This window comes from Oncorhynchus nerka, linkage group LG12, assembly GCF_034236695.1.
Source record: "Oncorhynchus nerka isolate Pitt River linkage group LG12, Oner_Uvic_2.0, whole genome shotgun sequence".
Taxonomy (NCBI): domain Eukaryota; kingdom Metazoa; phylum Chordata; class Actinopteri; order Salmoniformes; family Salmonidae; genus Oncorhynchus; species Oncorhynchus nerka.
In genome coordinates this window covers 68505413-68521739 of record NC_088407.1, presented here as the reverse complement: position 1 = coordinate 68521739, position 16327 = coordinate 68505413, and the positions used below count along the sequence as shown (strand labels likewise).

The window sequence follows — 16327 nt, the reverse complement described above, 5'->3', positions numbered from 1 at the left end:
GACGAGATAAACTATTAAAATGTTTAGTCATGCAACAGATCCCCATTGAACTAGTAGAGAATGAAGAACAGACATCAAAAAAACAAAGGCAAGAAGAGTTTGAGGGGGAAGACATTTTAGATTTTGTGTAGCTAGTTTACAGCTACCTCTTGTGGAAAAAAAGAGGACTTGTAGAACTGTAGGGCCAGGACAACTTCCATTATTCAGGGATAGAACTACCCTGGATGAGTAGACATCCCCTCTGTCTGTCTTACCTCTGCTGGAGTATGTGGGGGTGGGGGTGAGGGCAGGGAAGTGTCCCTGTCCAAGGTGGTTCTCCTCCAGAGAGTGGTTCCATACAGAGTCTAGGCTGAGGCAGGACTGGCGGGGGGCAGTGGAAGGGGAGGCGTGGGGGGGATGTCAGGGAAGTCCAAGGTGGGAGGTTCGGGCAGGGGAATGTCAGGGGCGCTCCGCACCCTCTCCCTGGAGCTGTCCTGTCTGTTCTTGGGCTTGATGAGTTTGGCCAGAGCCTTGGCCCCGGCCCAATGGTTCCTCCTGACAGACACAGACAAAAAGGAAATCACAGTTACACTCAGACATCCATCTAACATCAGCCCATAGGTCACACTGGCGTAGTGGAAACCCCTGCAGCAAAGCTACCACCTCATCCTCGACAGACGAAACACCATGGCAGGTGTAAGCTAGTCGGCCTACTGATGCAGCACTTAGTACTAGCAGCCTGCCAGTCCCGTCAGAGACCTCACTGCCCTGGCCTGGCAATGGCAGCGGCCTTGTTCCTCATTTTCTTCCACCTCTGAAGAATAGTGCCAGCCCTCCTCCTCCTCTCCCAGAAAACCAGGCTGATGACTACCAGAGGCCCAGCGGCACTCATGAGAGCGACCTCCCCTTCTGTGAACACTGGTAAGCCTACGAGTGATGAGAAAGATCACCCCGGCAGCGTGGAGTCCAAGTTCCAATGTGCAATAAAAAAAAATACCTGCTAAATACTGTAAATATATAGATAGGCTAGTAGGCTAGACTACATTGTCTACATAATGAAACAATCCATAGTAAGCTATTGTTTTGATGGTGGACTGATTGTATTTGGCATTAATAGACAGGTTTTATGCAGCACAAACGTTCTATCCAAACTGTGAGAGCGCGAGGACAGCTAAGGTAGGCTATAGGCATACAGGACAATTGGGCAGGAGGGTTTACTGACCATGTGACCTGACCAGGAAAAACTCTGGGCTCTAGGGCTTGCTAATGGAGCCATTTGTCATCCTATTCATAGTTCATTGACTAAGCTATATTATTAGCAAATCAAAATGTAACCGTACTAACTTTTTAGGAGATGGATCATAAAACTTGTACTGATCCATGATCTTCTCCTCCAGTTTCTCCTTCTGCCTCCGGAGCGAGTTCAACTTGTCACTGGAAACACAGGAGTTGTTAGATTTATTTATGACATTCAATTATCAAAATTACTTTCCTCTATATAGCTGCATGTGAACACACACACACACACACACACACACACACACACACACACACACACACACACACACACACACACACACACCTACTTACATGTACTGTTTCTGCTCTTCGTGGTAGAGCTCTTTGCTCTCCATGGTTCTCTCCAGCAGGGTCTGGTTCTGTTGGCTCAACATCTGGATCTGACTCAGTAGGTGGTGGTTCTCCTCCTCCAGGTTCCCCTTCAGACGGGTCAGCAGCTGGAGACAGAACAGAGATACACACTGTTGCTAAAACTGCAGCATGTACATGTGTCACTACAATTCAATTGCATTATATTCAACTTTAGAAATGCACTAAACATTTCATATGGTTTAAGTCAATGGGTAACACTGACCCAGATAAAGTTGTATATTAAAGATTAGGACACAAATTAAGCCTACTTCTGGACAAAACTGCACTTTCAAGTCTCTAAAGCATAAAAGTTGTATGTGCAGTAGCTGATTTCAGTCCCCGAGTGTCAGTGGTCTGTTTACCTCACAGTGGTTGTCCAGCTTGGTCATGGAGATGTCCAGGCCTTGGTGCTGCTCCTTCATCGAGTTGTATCTGGCTTGCCAGCGGTTCAACTCCAGCTGAGCTCTGTTCAGTCGGGTCTTCAACTCCTTGGTCTGCACCTGCAGCCCGTCATACTCCGCACACAGTTGGGAGTGAGTCTGGGTCAACCTACAGGGTATGTCAAGAGACAGTATGAAGAGACATAGGAGGTCCTGGTGCTTTGCAAAATAAATCACTCTTCAAAAGCCTAATTTTAGGATCAGATCGTCAGTTTTGTAGGTAGTTAATTTTGTTCGATTTTTGCGTTGAGTTCAGCCATACTGATTGTTTCAGCCCATTCACAGGCCTTTCCACTTGGCAACAAGAGTTTTATCTGATTGTAGTGTTACATGACACGTGGTAGTGTGTGAATACGGAGCAAGATAAGGAGAAAGTCAGCCATTACAGTATGTAACCACCAGAGGGTACCAGCGTCAGGCTGTACTCTACCAGTTTTTCTGCTGCACTCATATTTTCCATTGGAAACACGGTTCTCTACATTTTAAGTCATTTAGCACACTCTTATTCAGAGCGACTTAGAGCATCAATTAGAATAATGTGCCTTGCTCAAGTGCACATTTCTTCACCCAGCCGGCTTTGTGGATTCAAACCAGTGACCTTTCAGTTGCTGGCCCAATGCTCTTGACCACTAGGCTATCTTCATTCTCTCCCATATGGTGACGTTTGTAAAGCTGGAGTTAGTAGGTGTGGTTGTATAGAGGTGCTGCTGTGCTGACTGAGCTCACCGGTCCAACTCCCCCCTCAGACTCTGGTTCTCCCCCAGAATCAGCGCATTTTTGTGGATCTCCTCTCTTACACTCTCCCTCTCCTTCTGAAGGGTGGACTCCACTGCCTCCATGGCATCTTTCTGCTTCAGCAGCACTATGTACCTGCACAGGCAGACACGGAGATGGGTCAAAGATAGAACCTCCACAGCAGTCACATAAACAGATATATGGTGCTCAGTTAACTGTCCCCAGGTTGTGTGTTGTGTTACATCTAAAATAGGCCATGGTGATCCCATCCCTTATAGATTCCTAATGATCACCAAACCACCTAACCTCTTTACACTCAATAAGAAAGAAACAACAATAGCAATGTTAGATTGGACAAGAGTTGGTTGGAAAAGTCATGAGCTTCGAGCGCCTGTGACGTGGTGGTGGTTTGTTCTAAGAGCTTCCATGATCACAGACCTTGGCTATCCCATCAGGGTCGTTTCATTCATTTTCACCAAATGAAGAAGAAAAACTCTGACCGAAACAGGGAGGGGAGGGACTACCACAACCTGTCCAATAACCACTAATTTTAGTTCTGTTAAAAAACATTTGGCTACAGCGTGCCCTAACGAAAACACAACCAAGGGCTTTGAGGCACATATGGACCAGCTAACATTCCAGCTGATTGGGCCCTTGACGGTACAGCAGGCAGACTCTTCTAATCCGTGGGCCTCAACCCCAGGCCCTTACTCCATTGTTCATTAAGGAAAGAAGGGTAGGAGGAGAGATTATTAGTCAGCCAGATCAGCCAGCCAGTCCACAGTGCCTCTCACATCACTCCATTTAAACTGAACTGACGGTAAGGTTCACAATAGTGTACCACAGTATGAGTCATAATACCCATAAAACCTAGCGTTCAAACAGGAAAATGGTTCCAATCGCTTTTCCACCATAGAAACACTTAACTTCTTCGAGATAGGGGTCGCTCTTTTAATTTTTGGATAAAAAACGTTCCTGTTTTAAACAAGATATTTTGTCACGAAAAGATGCTCGACTATGCATGTAATTGACAGCTTTGGAAAGAAAAAACTCTGACGTTTCCAAAACTGCAAAGATATTATCTGTGAGTGCCCCAGAACTAATGCTACAGGCGAAACCAAGATGAAGTTTCATACAGGAAATGCCCCAGATTCTGAAGGCGCTGTGTTCCAATGTCTCCTTATATGGCTGTGAATGCGCCAGGAATGAGCCTGCCCTTTCTGTCGTTTCCCCAAGGTGTCTGCAGCATTGTGATGTATTTGTAGGCATATCATTGGAAGATTGACCATAAGAGACTACATTTACCAGGTATCCGCCCGGTGTCCTGTGTCGAAATTATTGCGTAATCTCTAGGTCCATGCGCGTTCCATTTCTTCAGAGGGGAAAGTCAACTGCCACGAAGGATTTATCATCGATAGATATGTGAAAAACACCTAGAGGATTGATTCTAAACATCGTTTGCCATGTTTCTGTCGATATTATGGAGTTAATTTGGAAAAAAGTTTGCGTTTTAATGACTTAATTTTCGTTTTTTTTCTTACCCAAACATGAAGAAAACGGAGCGATTTGTCAACACAAATAATATTTTTGTAAAAACTGAACATTTGCTATCTAACTGAGAGTCTCCTCATTGAAAACATCTGAAGTTCGTCAAAGGTAAATGATTTTATTTGAATGCTTTTCTGGTTTTTGTGAAAATGTTGCATGCTGAATGCCAGGCATAATCCTATGCTAGGCTATCAATACTGTTACACAAATGCTTGTTTAGCTATGGTTCAAAAGCATATTTTGAAAATCTGAGATGACAATGTTGTTAACAAAAGGCTAAGCTTGAGAGCAAATAGATTTATTTCATTTCATTTGCGATTTTCATGAATAGTTAACGTTGCGTTATGCTAATGAGCTTGCGGATAGATTTACACAATCCTGGATACAGTTTTTTTCCGTAGCTAAACGTGATGCAGAAAACGGAGCGATTTGTCCTAAACAAATAATCTTTCAGGAAAAATTGAACATTTGCTATCTAACTGAGAGTCTCCCCATTGAAAACATCCGAAGTTCTTCAAAGGTAAATTATTTTATTTGAATGCTTTTCTGGTTTTTGTGAAAATGTTGCCTGCTGAATGCTAACGCTAAATGCTATGCTAAATGCTATGCTAGCTATCAATACTGTTACACAAATGCTTGTTTTGCTATGGTTGAGAAGCATATTTTGAAAATCTGAGATGACAGTGTTGTTAACAAAAGGCTAAGCTTGAGAGCTAGCATATTGATTTCATTTCATTTGCGATTTTCATGAATAGTTAACGTTGCGTTATGGTAATGAGTTTGAGGCTGTAGTCACGATCCCGGATCCGGGATGGCTCGACGCAAGAAGTTAATATAAGGTCTGTGTTTGGTGTAGGCTTACCCTGTCATAATGTTTTGATAACCATGTAAATCTCTCTAGGACAAGGTGAATTTTATCAATATATTTGCATGTATTTACCCCCCCAAAATGAAACGCTAATAAGCTGCTAATGTGGCTATCATAAAGAACTACAAATACCATGATGATTTGGACGAGACTGCTGAATCAAGTCTAAGGTAAGAATATCTGGATTAACTATCTAATGTTTGCTAAATGTAGTAATGAATAAATTGTCTAAATGTCTTTAAAATGGACAATTCTGTGAACAGTCTTGTGCAAGTTTTAAATAGACACAATACCTGTTAAGAAAAGGTGTCAGCTACAGATTACATGTAGGTGCTTGCAGTGATTTGTAGTTTTGCATTTTCGAATCTGAGAGTAAATAGAGCTGAATATATTGATAAAAGTCATCTTGGCCTACGCCAGGGTAAGCCTACATAAAACGCAGCCCTTATATTAAGTGTTTCTAAAATTCCCCATGGGAAAAATTAATGGTGGAAAAACGATTGGAACCAGTTGCCTGTTTGACCGCTAGGTTTTATGGGTATTATGACTCCACCACTGTGGGGCTCTATAGGATAATCTTTCCAGGACAGGAGGGACGGTGGAAAAACAAGGGTGTGTGCAGACAAACAAGAGAACAGTTTCCATAGAAGAGGGTGATATCTGAAACCACTAGTGTGTGTGTGACCCATTTCAGTCTGACCCATATGTGTGCAATCATTTAGTGTGTGTGGTGTAAATAAATGTAACGAAAATGATTTATTCTTGATTTATTGCCTTTTTTATCCTTTTGCCCAGCATCCCAGAGTCGCCTCTTCACTGTTGACGTTGAGACTGGTGTTTTGTGGGTACTATTTAATGAAGCTGCCAGTTGAGGACTTGTGAGGAGTCTGTTTCTCAAACTAGACACTAAGTTTAGAGTACTTGTCCTCTTGCTCAGTTGTGCACCGGGGCCTCCCACTCATTTCTACGTGACCCCAAACTTTTGAATGGTAGTGTATATAAATAAATGTGTGTGCCCAGTGGTTTGTGCCTAGTGGTTTGTGTAACCCTTGTGAGTGTGTGTATGTATGTATGTGTGTTCTGTGTGTGGCCCACTTGTTCTCCAGTGCACGGTGCTCCTTCTCCAGAGCTCTCTGGTTGCCCTTCAGGGCGGCGTGTTGGGTGATGAGCTGCTCGTACTCCGCCGCCTGTCTCTCGTGAACGCTCAGCAAGCGCTCGTGGTCCAGCAGCACGCCCTCCCTACCCACCCACGCTTCCTCCCGCTGCCGCTGCCACGCCTCCGACTCGCTCTCCAGAGCCCCCACCTGGCCCTGCAGTACGGCATTCTGGGCCATGAGAGATGCACTCTGGCAGTTGAGGGTGGAGTTCTCCACCTAACGGAAGGATACAAAGGAAGAGTATCACTTTATTAAACCCATTAAGATGTTGTCTGCGTCAGCTGGCATTCAAACACACCACAGAGGTATAATTCTCAGATTATCACAACATCTCCATTTTCTTCATCTCAAATTGGTAATCCTACAACATCTACATAGGCAGCAACTGACACAGCTACTCTAAGAATGCAAACAAGGGGGTGAAAAACAAAAACAACCACCAGACCACCACACAGCCAAGCTCAGAGCGAGAAGCACAGTAGCATGTTGGAGTAGAGCCACTGTAGTATGTATTTTAGTACCTGTAGTTTGGCTGTCTGTTTGTGCAGGAAGGTGTTGTGCTGCTGCAGTGCTACAGCCTGCCCTTGTAGGGCCACATTCTGGGCATTCAGCTGGCTGTTCTGGTTGTCTAGCTGTCTCAGCTGATCTTTCAGTAGGTGCTTCTCTGTCTGCAAGGTTGCTTTCTGAAAGGAAAGAGGGAAGTGGGTAAGATTATACATGGACAAGACACCGAGTGTACAAAATGTTAAGAACGCCTTTCTAATATCGAGTTCCAGCCCCCCGAGGCTGTTCCCCCTCAGAACAGCCTCAATTCGTCGGGGTATGTACTCTATAAGGTGTCGAAAGCGTTCCACAGGGATGCTGGCACAAGTTGACGCCAATGTTTCCCACAGTTGTGTCACATTGGCTTGATGTCCTTTGGGTGGTGGACCATTCTTAATACACATGTGAAACGGTTGAGCGTGAAAAACCCAGCAGCGTTGCAGTTCTTGACACAAACCGGGGAGCCTGGCACCTACTCCCATACCGTGTTTAAAGGCACTTTAAAAATATTTTGTCTTGCCCACAGAATCCATGTCTCAATTGTTACAAGGCTTAAAAATCATTCCTTAACCGGTCTCTTGGTCAGTCATGGAAAGAGCAGAGATGCTTATTGTTTTGTACACTCAGTGTATACCATTTGTATAACAGTTTGCCACATGCTTATGCCAGTATGTTTTGACAGACTGTACTTGTTGTTTAGCTACTCATGTTCTAAGCATTCACAGCCATTACTGAGGAATCCTTATCAGAATCTCAATCAAACATTCAAACCTTGCCTTTAATTGAATCCTATCCTTAATCACCCATTCTGTCCCTATAAAAAGAACACCACTCACGTTCTTCTCTATGTCGATGAGGCGATCCTTGAATTTGAGGAGCTCTGCGGTGGCCTCTCTCGTCACTGTCTCCCACTTCTCCTGACCCTGGCTGTGGCCCTGGACCTGACCCTGAACTGCAGCCTGTAGTGTGGAGCTGTGTGAGTGGGTCTCCTCCTCCTGCCTCTGTCTCAGAGCCTCCAGAGTCTTCTTCAACTGATCACCACAGACAGCACAGAGGTCAACCGTGTGGGGGGAAAAAAGATTGTAAGTGAACAAGTTACAGTGGGGCAAAAAAGTATTTAGTCAGCCACCAATAGTGCAAGTTCTCCTACTTAAAAAGATGAGAGACGCCTGTAATTTTCATCATAGGTACACTTCAACTATGACAGACAAAATGAGGGAAAAAAATCCAGAAAATCACATTGTAGGATTTTTAATGAATTTATTTACAAATGATGGTGAAAAATAAGTATTTGGTCAATAACAAAAGTTTATCTCAATACTTTGTTATATACCCTGTTGGCAATGACAGAGGTCAAACATTTCTGTAAGTCTTCACAAGGTTTTCACATACTGTTGCTGGTATTTTGGCCCATTCCTCCATGCAGATCTCCTCTAGAGCAGTGATGTTTTGGGGCTGTTGCTGGGCAACACAGACTTTCAACTCCCTCCAAAGATTTTCAATGGGGTTGAGATCTGGAGACTGGCTAGGCCACTCCAGGACCTTGAAATGCTTCTTACGAAGCCACTCCTTCATTGCCCGGGCGGTGTGTTTGGGATCATTGTCATGCTGAAAGACCCAGCCATGTTTCATCTTCAATGCCTTGCTGGTGGAAGGAGGTTTTCACTCAAAATCTCACGATACATGGCCCTATTCATTCTTTCCTTTACACGGATCAGTCGTCCTGGTCCCTTTGCAGAAAAACAACCCCAAAGCATGATGTTTCCACCCCCATGCTTCACAGTAGGTATGGTGTTCTTTGGATGCAACTCAGCATTCTTTGTCCTCCAAACACGACGTGTTTTTACCAAAAAGTTATATTTTGGTTTCATCTGACCATATGACATTCTCCCAATCTTCTTCTGGATCATCCAAATGCTCTCTAGCAAACTTCAGACGGGCCTGGACATGTACTGGCTTAAGCAGGGGGACAAATCTGGCACTGCAGGATTTGAGTCCCTGGCGGTGTAGTGTGTTACTGATGGTAGGCTTTGTTACTTTGGTCCCAGCTCTCTGCAGGTCATTCACTAGGTCCCCCTGTGTGGTTCTGGGATTTTTGCTCACCATTCTTGTGATCATTTTGACCGCACGGGGTGAGATCTTGCGTGGAGCCCCAGATCGAGGGAGATTATCAGTGGTCTTGTATGTCTTCCATTTCCTAATAATTGCTCCCACAGTTGATTTCTTCAAACCAAGCTGCTTACCTATTGCAGATTCAGTCTTCTCAGCCTGGTGCAGGTCTACAATTTTGTTTCTGGTGTCCTTTGACAGCTCTTTGGTCTTGGCCATAGTGGAGTTTGGAGTGTGACTGTTTGAGGTTGTGGACAGGTGTCTTTTATACTGATAACAAGTTCAAACAGGTGCCATTAATACAGGTAACGAGTGGAGGACAGAGGAGCCTCTTAAAGAAGAAGTTACAGGTCTGTGAGAGCCAGAAATCTTGCTTGTTTGTAGGTGACCAAATACTTATTTACCACCATAATTTGCAAATAAATTCATTAAAAATCCTACAATGTGATTTTCTGGATTTTTTTCCTCATTTTGTCTGTCATAGTTGAAGTGTACCTATGATGCAAATTACAGGCCTCTCTCATCTTTTTAAGTGGGAGAACATGCACAATTGGTGGCTGACTAAATACTTTTTTGCCCCACTGTACATAAGAGAGTAGAAGTAAGAGTGAAAGTGTGTGTGTGTGTGTGTGTGTGTGTGTGTGTGTGTGCAAGAGTATGATTAGTAGAGAATGTGTGTGCTTCAAATATGTAGGTGTGTGTGTTTCTGTGTGAATGAAAGAGGTGTATAGGTACGTACGGTGCTGAGTTCAGTGCGTAGCTGCTGATTAAGACTACTAGACTCCTCCAGTCGAGACTCCAAACCATGAATCTTCTCCTCACGGATCTCCAGAGTCTTCTTCAGCGTTGACTCGATCTTACTCTCCAAGATCTTGTACTTACTGTGACAGGCATACAGTATGTCTAAATGTCATAAAGTCCAATAGACAGTCCCAGACACAAATTACTTCATTGATTAAAATTAATCAGGAATGTGGTGCTTTTATTTAGGTGCCATGATCAAACAATGGAAATTCCTGCAGAACGATGCAAATTAACATACATACATACACTAATGACGCTGAATGTACCATTTATTTGAGCTTATTTCTTCTAATATCAAGAGTGAGACTATGTGTGGCAGATAAATCCTTTACTTAGAAAAGACCAGATGAATACTATGGGATATTGAATTTGTGACAAAGGTTTGCTTGCTGAGGTCATGTTTAAAAGTTTTACAACCATATGACTTTCATCCGTACTAGCATTGGGCTAAGACAAATATGAGGGGAAAAAACTGGAAAACCCTTGCCAAGAGGTGGAACACAATATCACCATGAGCGTGCAGTGCACACATGAGATTACTAAGCGGTGTTAGAATGTAACTCAGGGTAGTGAATTTATTTGAGGTTAACTGATTAGTGGCAGCTTTGGTTTCATTGAGCACAAATAGCTGGAGAAGGAATGTCTTTGCTTTGTAATCCAACTCCTCTGGCTAACACTCGCTTGGGTCTCTAACTCTCTACCTCTTAACACATCCTCAGATACTCTTAAGGAAAACCCTCAAGAAGATGCCCTACTTTGGGGTAATACAAGTCTTTTAAAAAGTGTCTTATTTCGTAGTTCAGGAGTGTACAGTACAGCTATTCCCACAGTGCTGTCCTGCTGTGCTCGCCTCATCCGACCTGGGGTTCAAATAGTATTAATTTTCTGTCAAATATTTTAGCTGCGCTTGATTGAACTTGTCTGGTACAATTGAACCAATGGAATAGTCCTAAAAGTATAAAACCTCACCCATCTGGCATTCTAGGCAGGCTCAAACAAACACTCCAATTATTTGAAGAAAAAAAAGAACATTACTTGAACACAGGTCTGGTGCTCACTGTGACTTGACTGTATGCTACCTCACCCGGCAGGACTAGATTCTCTGTTTTCCAGGGAAAATTAAACTGCTGCAAGCCACACAGGAATGGAAACCATCTTTCCCCTGTAATTTTGCCATTCCCCAAACAGTCTTAGAAATTGGTTATAATAGAACACTGCACACGTGCCCCTGTAGTTATTCTGACCACCTTTAGAAAGGAGTATTCAGGGACGCACACACACACACACACACACACACCAGTAGAAATAGAGAGCCAAAATAAAATATGGAGAAATAAAGCCGGAGATAAATAGAGATTAAACACTTTCAACACACTTTTGAACATAAACCCGGACTCACCCACTATACCTGGCACAGGAAGTAGGTAGGTAGGAAGGTTGGGCAGCAACCACTAAAGCAAATAACACTGGCATAACATGAAAAGCCCCTTTTCTTTGAGCTTTACAAAACCCAACATGACCCCTGTTCCTCATCCAAAGTGGACATTGGGAACACATATTTTCACAAGGGGCCAAGAAGCATTTCAGCACACACGCACATGCAATAAATTACAAAAATACCTACTACAAAATACTCAAAAACACAAATTTCCCATGTAAAAAAATATTACAAAATGGCTGCAGTTTTATGAGGGTAGGATATTGAGGCCTACACGTGGTTATGTGTCTGAGACAATGGTAGTGTGGTGGCATACTGGGACAGTGTAGATGTAAAGAATTTGGTAGTATGATACCAGTCGAGGCTCACATCCATGGTGCTTGCCTACGAAGCAGCAAGGGGAACTGCCCCTCCCTACCTTCAGGCTATGCTCAAACCCTACATCCCAACTCGAGCACGTTCTGCTGCCACTGGTCTCTTGCCCCTCCCCAAAAATAAAAAAATACATGTCTTTCCCCATCGTAACTTCGCTAAGGAAATCTTTTTTTTTTTAAACTTACAGTCGCAACTGTAAGTCGCTTTGGATAAGTGTGTCTGCTAAATGACTAAAATGTAAAATGATGCATTCTGGTATATCAGTGGAGGCTCCTCTGAGGAGGAAGGGGAGGACCATCCTCAGTGAATTTCATAAAAATAGTAAAAAAATAAAAAAATAATTCCTTTTTAGATAAAACTATACTAAATATAAACACACCACCAAAAAATGGATTAAAACACTATTTTGCAATGAAGGTCTAGGTCTAAAGTAGCTTCAACAGCGCTCTGTAGGGTAGCACCATGGTGTAGCCGGAGGACAGCTACCTTCCGTCCTCCTCTGGATATATTGACTTCAATATAAAACCTAAGAGGTTCATGGTTCTCAACCCCTTCCATAGACTAACACAGTAATAATTATGACACCTTCCAGATGAGGTCCTCCAACCTATCAAAGCTTTTGCAGCATGAACTGACATGTTGTCCACCCAATCAAAGGATCAGAGAATAAACCTAGTACTGAAAGCATAAGCTACAGCTAGCTAGCACTGCAGTGAACAAAATGTGGTGACTAATTGACTCAGCGAAAGACAAGAGTTAAACCGTTTTGAACAAATCAATTTCTTCCAAAATAAAGGAGAAGCAAGACAGTAATTTTTCATGTTCAGTTTCACTTACTTAGCTAGCAAATGCAGCTCGCTAGTTTATCCTACTCAAACACCCTGCTCAAATAGAATTAGCTAGCTGTCTATGACTAAACGACAACACTGGAACTCTTCCAAGCCAAGGAATGCTTTTGGTTTGACTAATTTATTGCCACCGGGGCCCACTGGTGTAAGTACTAAACTGCTTACTGACTATACACTAACGTTACTGCATGATTGTAGCTATGTTGACTATGACATGACTTTAGCTAATATGGTGACAACGATGTAGGCTGTGTGTAGCGGTTATGATATGGTTTGGCTTGGAAAGTTTTTTTGCCTGGTCACATACAGCTGGATGTGTTGCGCATTGAAGTCCTCAAGTGAAGGGAAAAGGTGAGAGGAGGAGAGCGTACAGATGCAAGAAGGAGTGCGTATAGATGCGAGAAGCGGATCCTCTGTTCAAACCACCACCCAGGACAATGGAGCTAATTCCAGTAGGCGATCCAAAACAACGACACCGCAGAAGGGGAAGAAAAAGCAGCCACCTGGCCAGGCTCCGTAGACGTGCACATCGCACACCGCTCCCGAGTATACTACCAGCCAATGTCGAGTCTCTTGACAACCAGGTAGACAAAATCCAAGCAAGGGTTGCCTTCCAGAGAGACATCAGAGATGATAACATTCTGTTTCACAGGATATGTTGTCGGAATCAGTTCAGCCACCAGGCTTCTCCATGCATCATGCCGACACAGATGAACCCCTCTCTGGGAAGAGGAAGGGCGGAGGTGTATAAATATGAATGCATTACACAACCCATGATGTAATAACAACCTACAGGAACTCAAGTCCTTCTGCTCACCCGATCTAGAATTCCTTACAATCAGGTGCCGGTCATTTTACCTACCAAGAGAATTCTTGTCAATTATAGTCACAGCTGTGTACATTCCCCCTCAAGCAGACACCAAGATGGCCATCAAGGAACTTCACTGGACTACATGCAAACTGGAAACCATACATCCTGAGGCTGCATTTATTGTAGCTGGGGATTTTAACAAAGCAAATTTGAGAACATTTCTATCTAAATTCTTCAAGCATATTGATTGCCCTATGTGCAACACCCTCAACCACTGCTATTCCAACTTCCGTGATGCATACAAAGCCCTCCCCCGCCCTCCTTTCGGAAATCCGACCACGACGCCATCTTGCTCCTTACGTCTTATAGGCAAAAACTCAAACAGGATGTACAGTGAGGGAAAAAAGTATTTGATCCCCTGCTTATAAATTGATTTGCATTTTAATGAGGGAAATAAGTATTTGATCCCTCTGCAAAACATAACATAGTACTTGGTGGCAAAACCCTTGTTGGCAATCACAGAGATCAGACGTTTCTTGTAGTTGGCCACCAGGTTTGCACACATCTCAGGAGGGATTTTGTCCCACTCCTCTTTGCAGATCTTCTCCAAGTCATAAAGGTTTCGAGGCTGACGTTTGGCAACTCGAACCTTCAGCTCTCTCCACAGATCTTCTATGGGATGAAGGTCTGGAGAGCGAGGCCACTCCAGGACCTTAATGTGCTTCTTCTTGAGCCACTCCTGGATATCAACTACCCGAGCCACTGCCTGTTCACACCGCTACTTTCCAGAAGGCAAGGTCAGTACAGGTGCAACAAAGCTGGGACCGAGAGACTGAAAAACATCTTCTGTCACAAGGCCATCAGAATGTTAAACAGCGGTCACTAACTCAGAGGGGCTGCTGCCTACATTGAGACCCAATCACTGGCCACTAACTAAAAACTAGTCACTTTATACAATGCACTCTAAATAATGCCACTTTAATAATGTTAACATATCTTACAGTATATACAGTTGAAGTCGGAAGTTTACATACACCTCGGCAAATACATTTAAACTCAGTTCTTCACAATTCCTGTAATTTAATCCTAGTACAAATTCCCTGTCTTAGGTCAGTTAGGATCACCACTTTATTTTAATAATGTGAAATGTCAGAATAATAGTAGAGATAATTATTTATTTCAGCTTTTATTTATTTCATCACATTCCCAGTGGGTCAGAAGTTTACATACACTCAATTAGTATTTGGTAGCATTGTCTTTAAATTGTTTAACTTGGGTCAAACGTTGCGGGTAGCCTTCCACAACCTTCCCACAATAAGTTGGGTGAATTTTGGCCCATTCCTCCTGACAGAGCTGGTGTAACTGAGTCAGGTTTGTAGGCCTTCTTGCTCGCACAAGCTTTTTCAGTTCTGCCAACAAATTTTCTATAGGATTGAGGTCAGGGCTTTGTGATGGCCACACCAATACCTCATTGTCCATTTGGAAGACCCATTTGAGACTAAGCTTTAACTTCCTGACTGATGTCTTGAGATGTTGCTTCAATATATCCACATAATTTCCTCATCTCATAATGCCATCTATTTTGTGAAGTGCACCAGTCTCTCCTGCAGCAAAGCACCCCAACAACATGATGCTGCCACCCCCATGCTTCACGGTTGGGATTGCGATGTTCGGCTTGCAACCCTCCCCCTTTTTCCTCCAAACGTAACGATGGTCATTATGGCCAAGCAATTCTATTTTTGTTTCATCAGACCAGAGAACATTTCTCCAAAAGGTACGATCTTTGTCCCCATGTGCAATTGCAAACCGTAGTCAGGCTTTTTTTGGCGGTTTTGGAGCAGTGGCTTCTTCCCTGCTGAGAGGCCTTTCAGGTTATGTCGATATAGGACTCGTTTTACTGTGGATATATATACTTTTGTACCGGTTTCCTCCAGCATCTTCACAAGGTCCTTTGCTGTTGTTCTGGGATTGAGTTGCACTTTTCGCACCAAAGTACGTTCATCTCTAGGAGACAGAACACCTCTCCTTCCTGAGCGGGATGACGGCTGCGTGGTCCCATGGTGTTTATACTTGCGTACTATTGTTTGTACAGATGAACGTGGTACCTTCAGGCATTTGGAAATTGCTCCCAAGGATGAACCAGACTTGTGGACGTCTACAATTGTTCTTCTGAGGTCTTGGCTGATTTCTTTTGATTTTCCCATGATGTCAAGCAAAGATGCACTGAGTTTGAAGGTAGGCCTTGAAATACATCCACAGGTACATCTCCAATTGACTCAAAATCGGAAGCTTCTAAAGCCATGACATCATTTTCTGGAATTTCCCAAGCTGTTTAAAGGCCCAGTAAACTTAGTGTATGTAAACTTCTGACCCACTGGAATTGTGATACAGTGAATAAGTGAAATAATCTGTCTGTAAACAATTGTTGAAAAAATGACTTGTGTCATGCACAAAGTAGATGTCCTAACTGCCTTGCCAAAACTATAGTTTGTTAACAAGAAATTTGTGGAGTGGTTGAAAAACGAGTTTTAATGACTCCAACCTAAGTGTATGTAAACTTCCGACTTCAACTGTACATGTGATATGACTAATTTATTTTATACCATCTATTGCACCTTGCCTTTGATGCTCGGCCATCGCTCATCCATATACTTACATGTACATATTCTCATTCACCCCTTTAGATTTGTGTGTAGTTGTTAGGTTATTACTGCATTGTTGGAACTAGAAGCACAAGCATTGCTACACTCACATTAACATCTGCTAACCATGTGTATGTGACAAATAAAATTATATTTGAATACAACTTGGCTGCTATGAAAGTTAACTGTGTTTACGCGTGATCAGGGGTGTATTCTTTCTGCAGATTCTGTTGAAAAACGTTTCTTAAAACGGAAGCAAATGGAACAAAACGGGGATAAACATACCTGAATTTGTCTAATAGAAACTCTTGTTTGCAACTGTTGGACTAATAATTACACTCTATATAGACTAGATGCAGGCAAGAGTGCGCATGGCGGTA

General features: G+C 43.1%; 1 protein-coding gene across 1 annotated transcript in view; it reads right to left on the bottom strand.

Annotated features, from left to right (window-relative positions):
• Positions 1 to 16327, bottom strand: part of LOC115138647 (protein Daple) — a 107974-nt gene that overhangs the window by 14373 nt on the left and 77274 nt on the right. The window contains 10 exon segments of the mRNA XM_029675733.2: positions 255 to 365; positions 368 to 534; positions 1324 to 1413; positions 1570 to 1715; positions 1992 to 2178; positions 2796 to 2939; positions 6316 to 6593; positions 6899 to 7060; positions 7757 to 7951; positions 9769 to 9910. Of these exon segments, the coding sequence (XP_029531593.2) occupies positions 255 to 365; positions 368 to 534; positions 1324 to 1413; positions 1570 to 1715; positions 1992 to 2178; positions 2796 to 2939; positions 6316 to 6593; positions 6899 to 7060; positions 7757 to 7951; positions 9769 to 9910 (1622 nt within the window).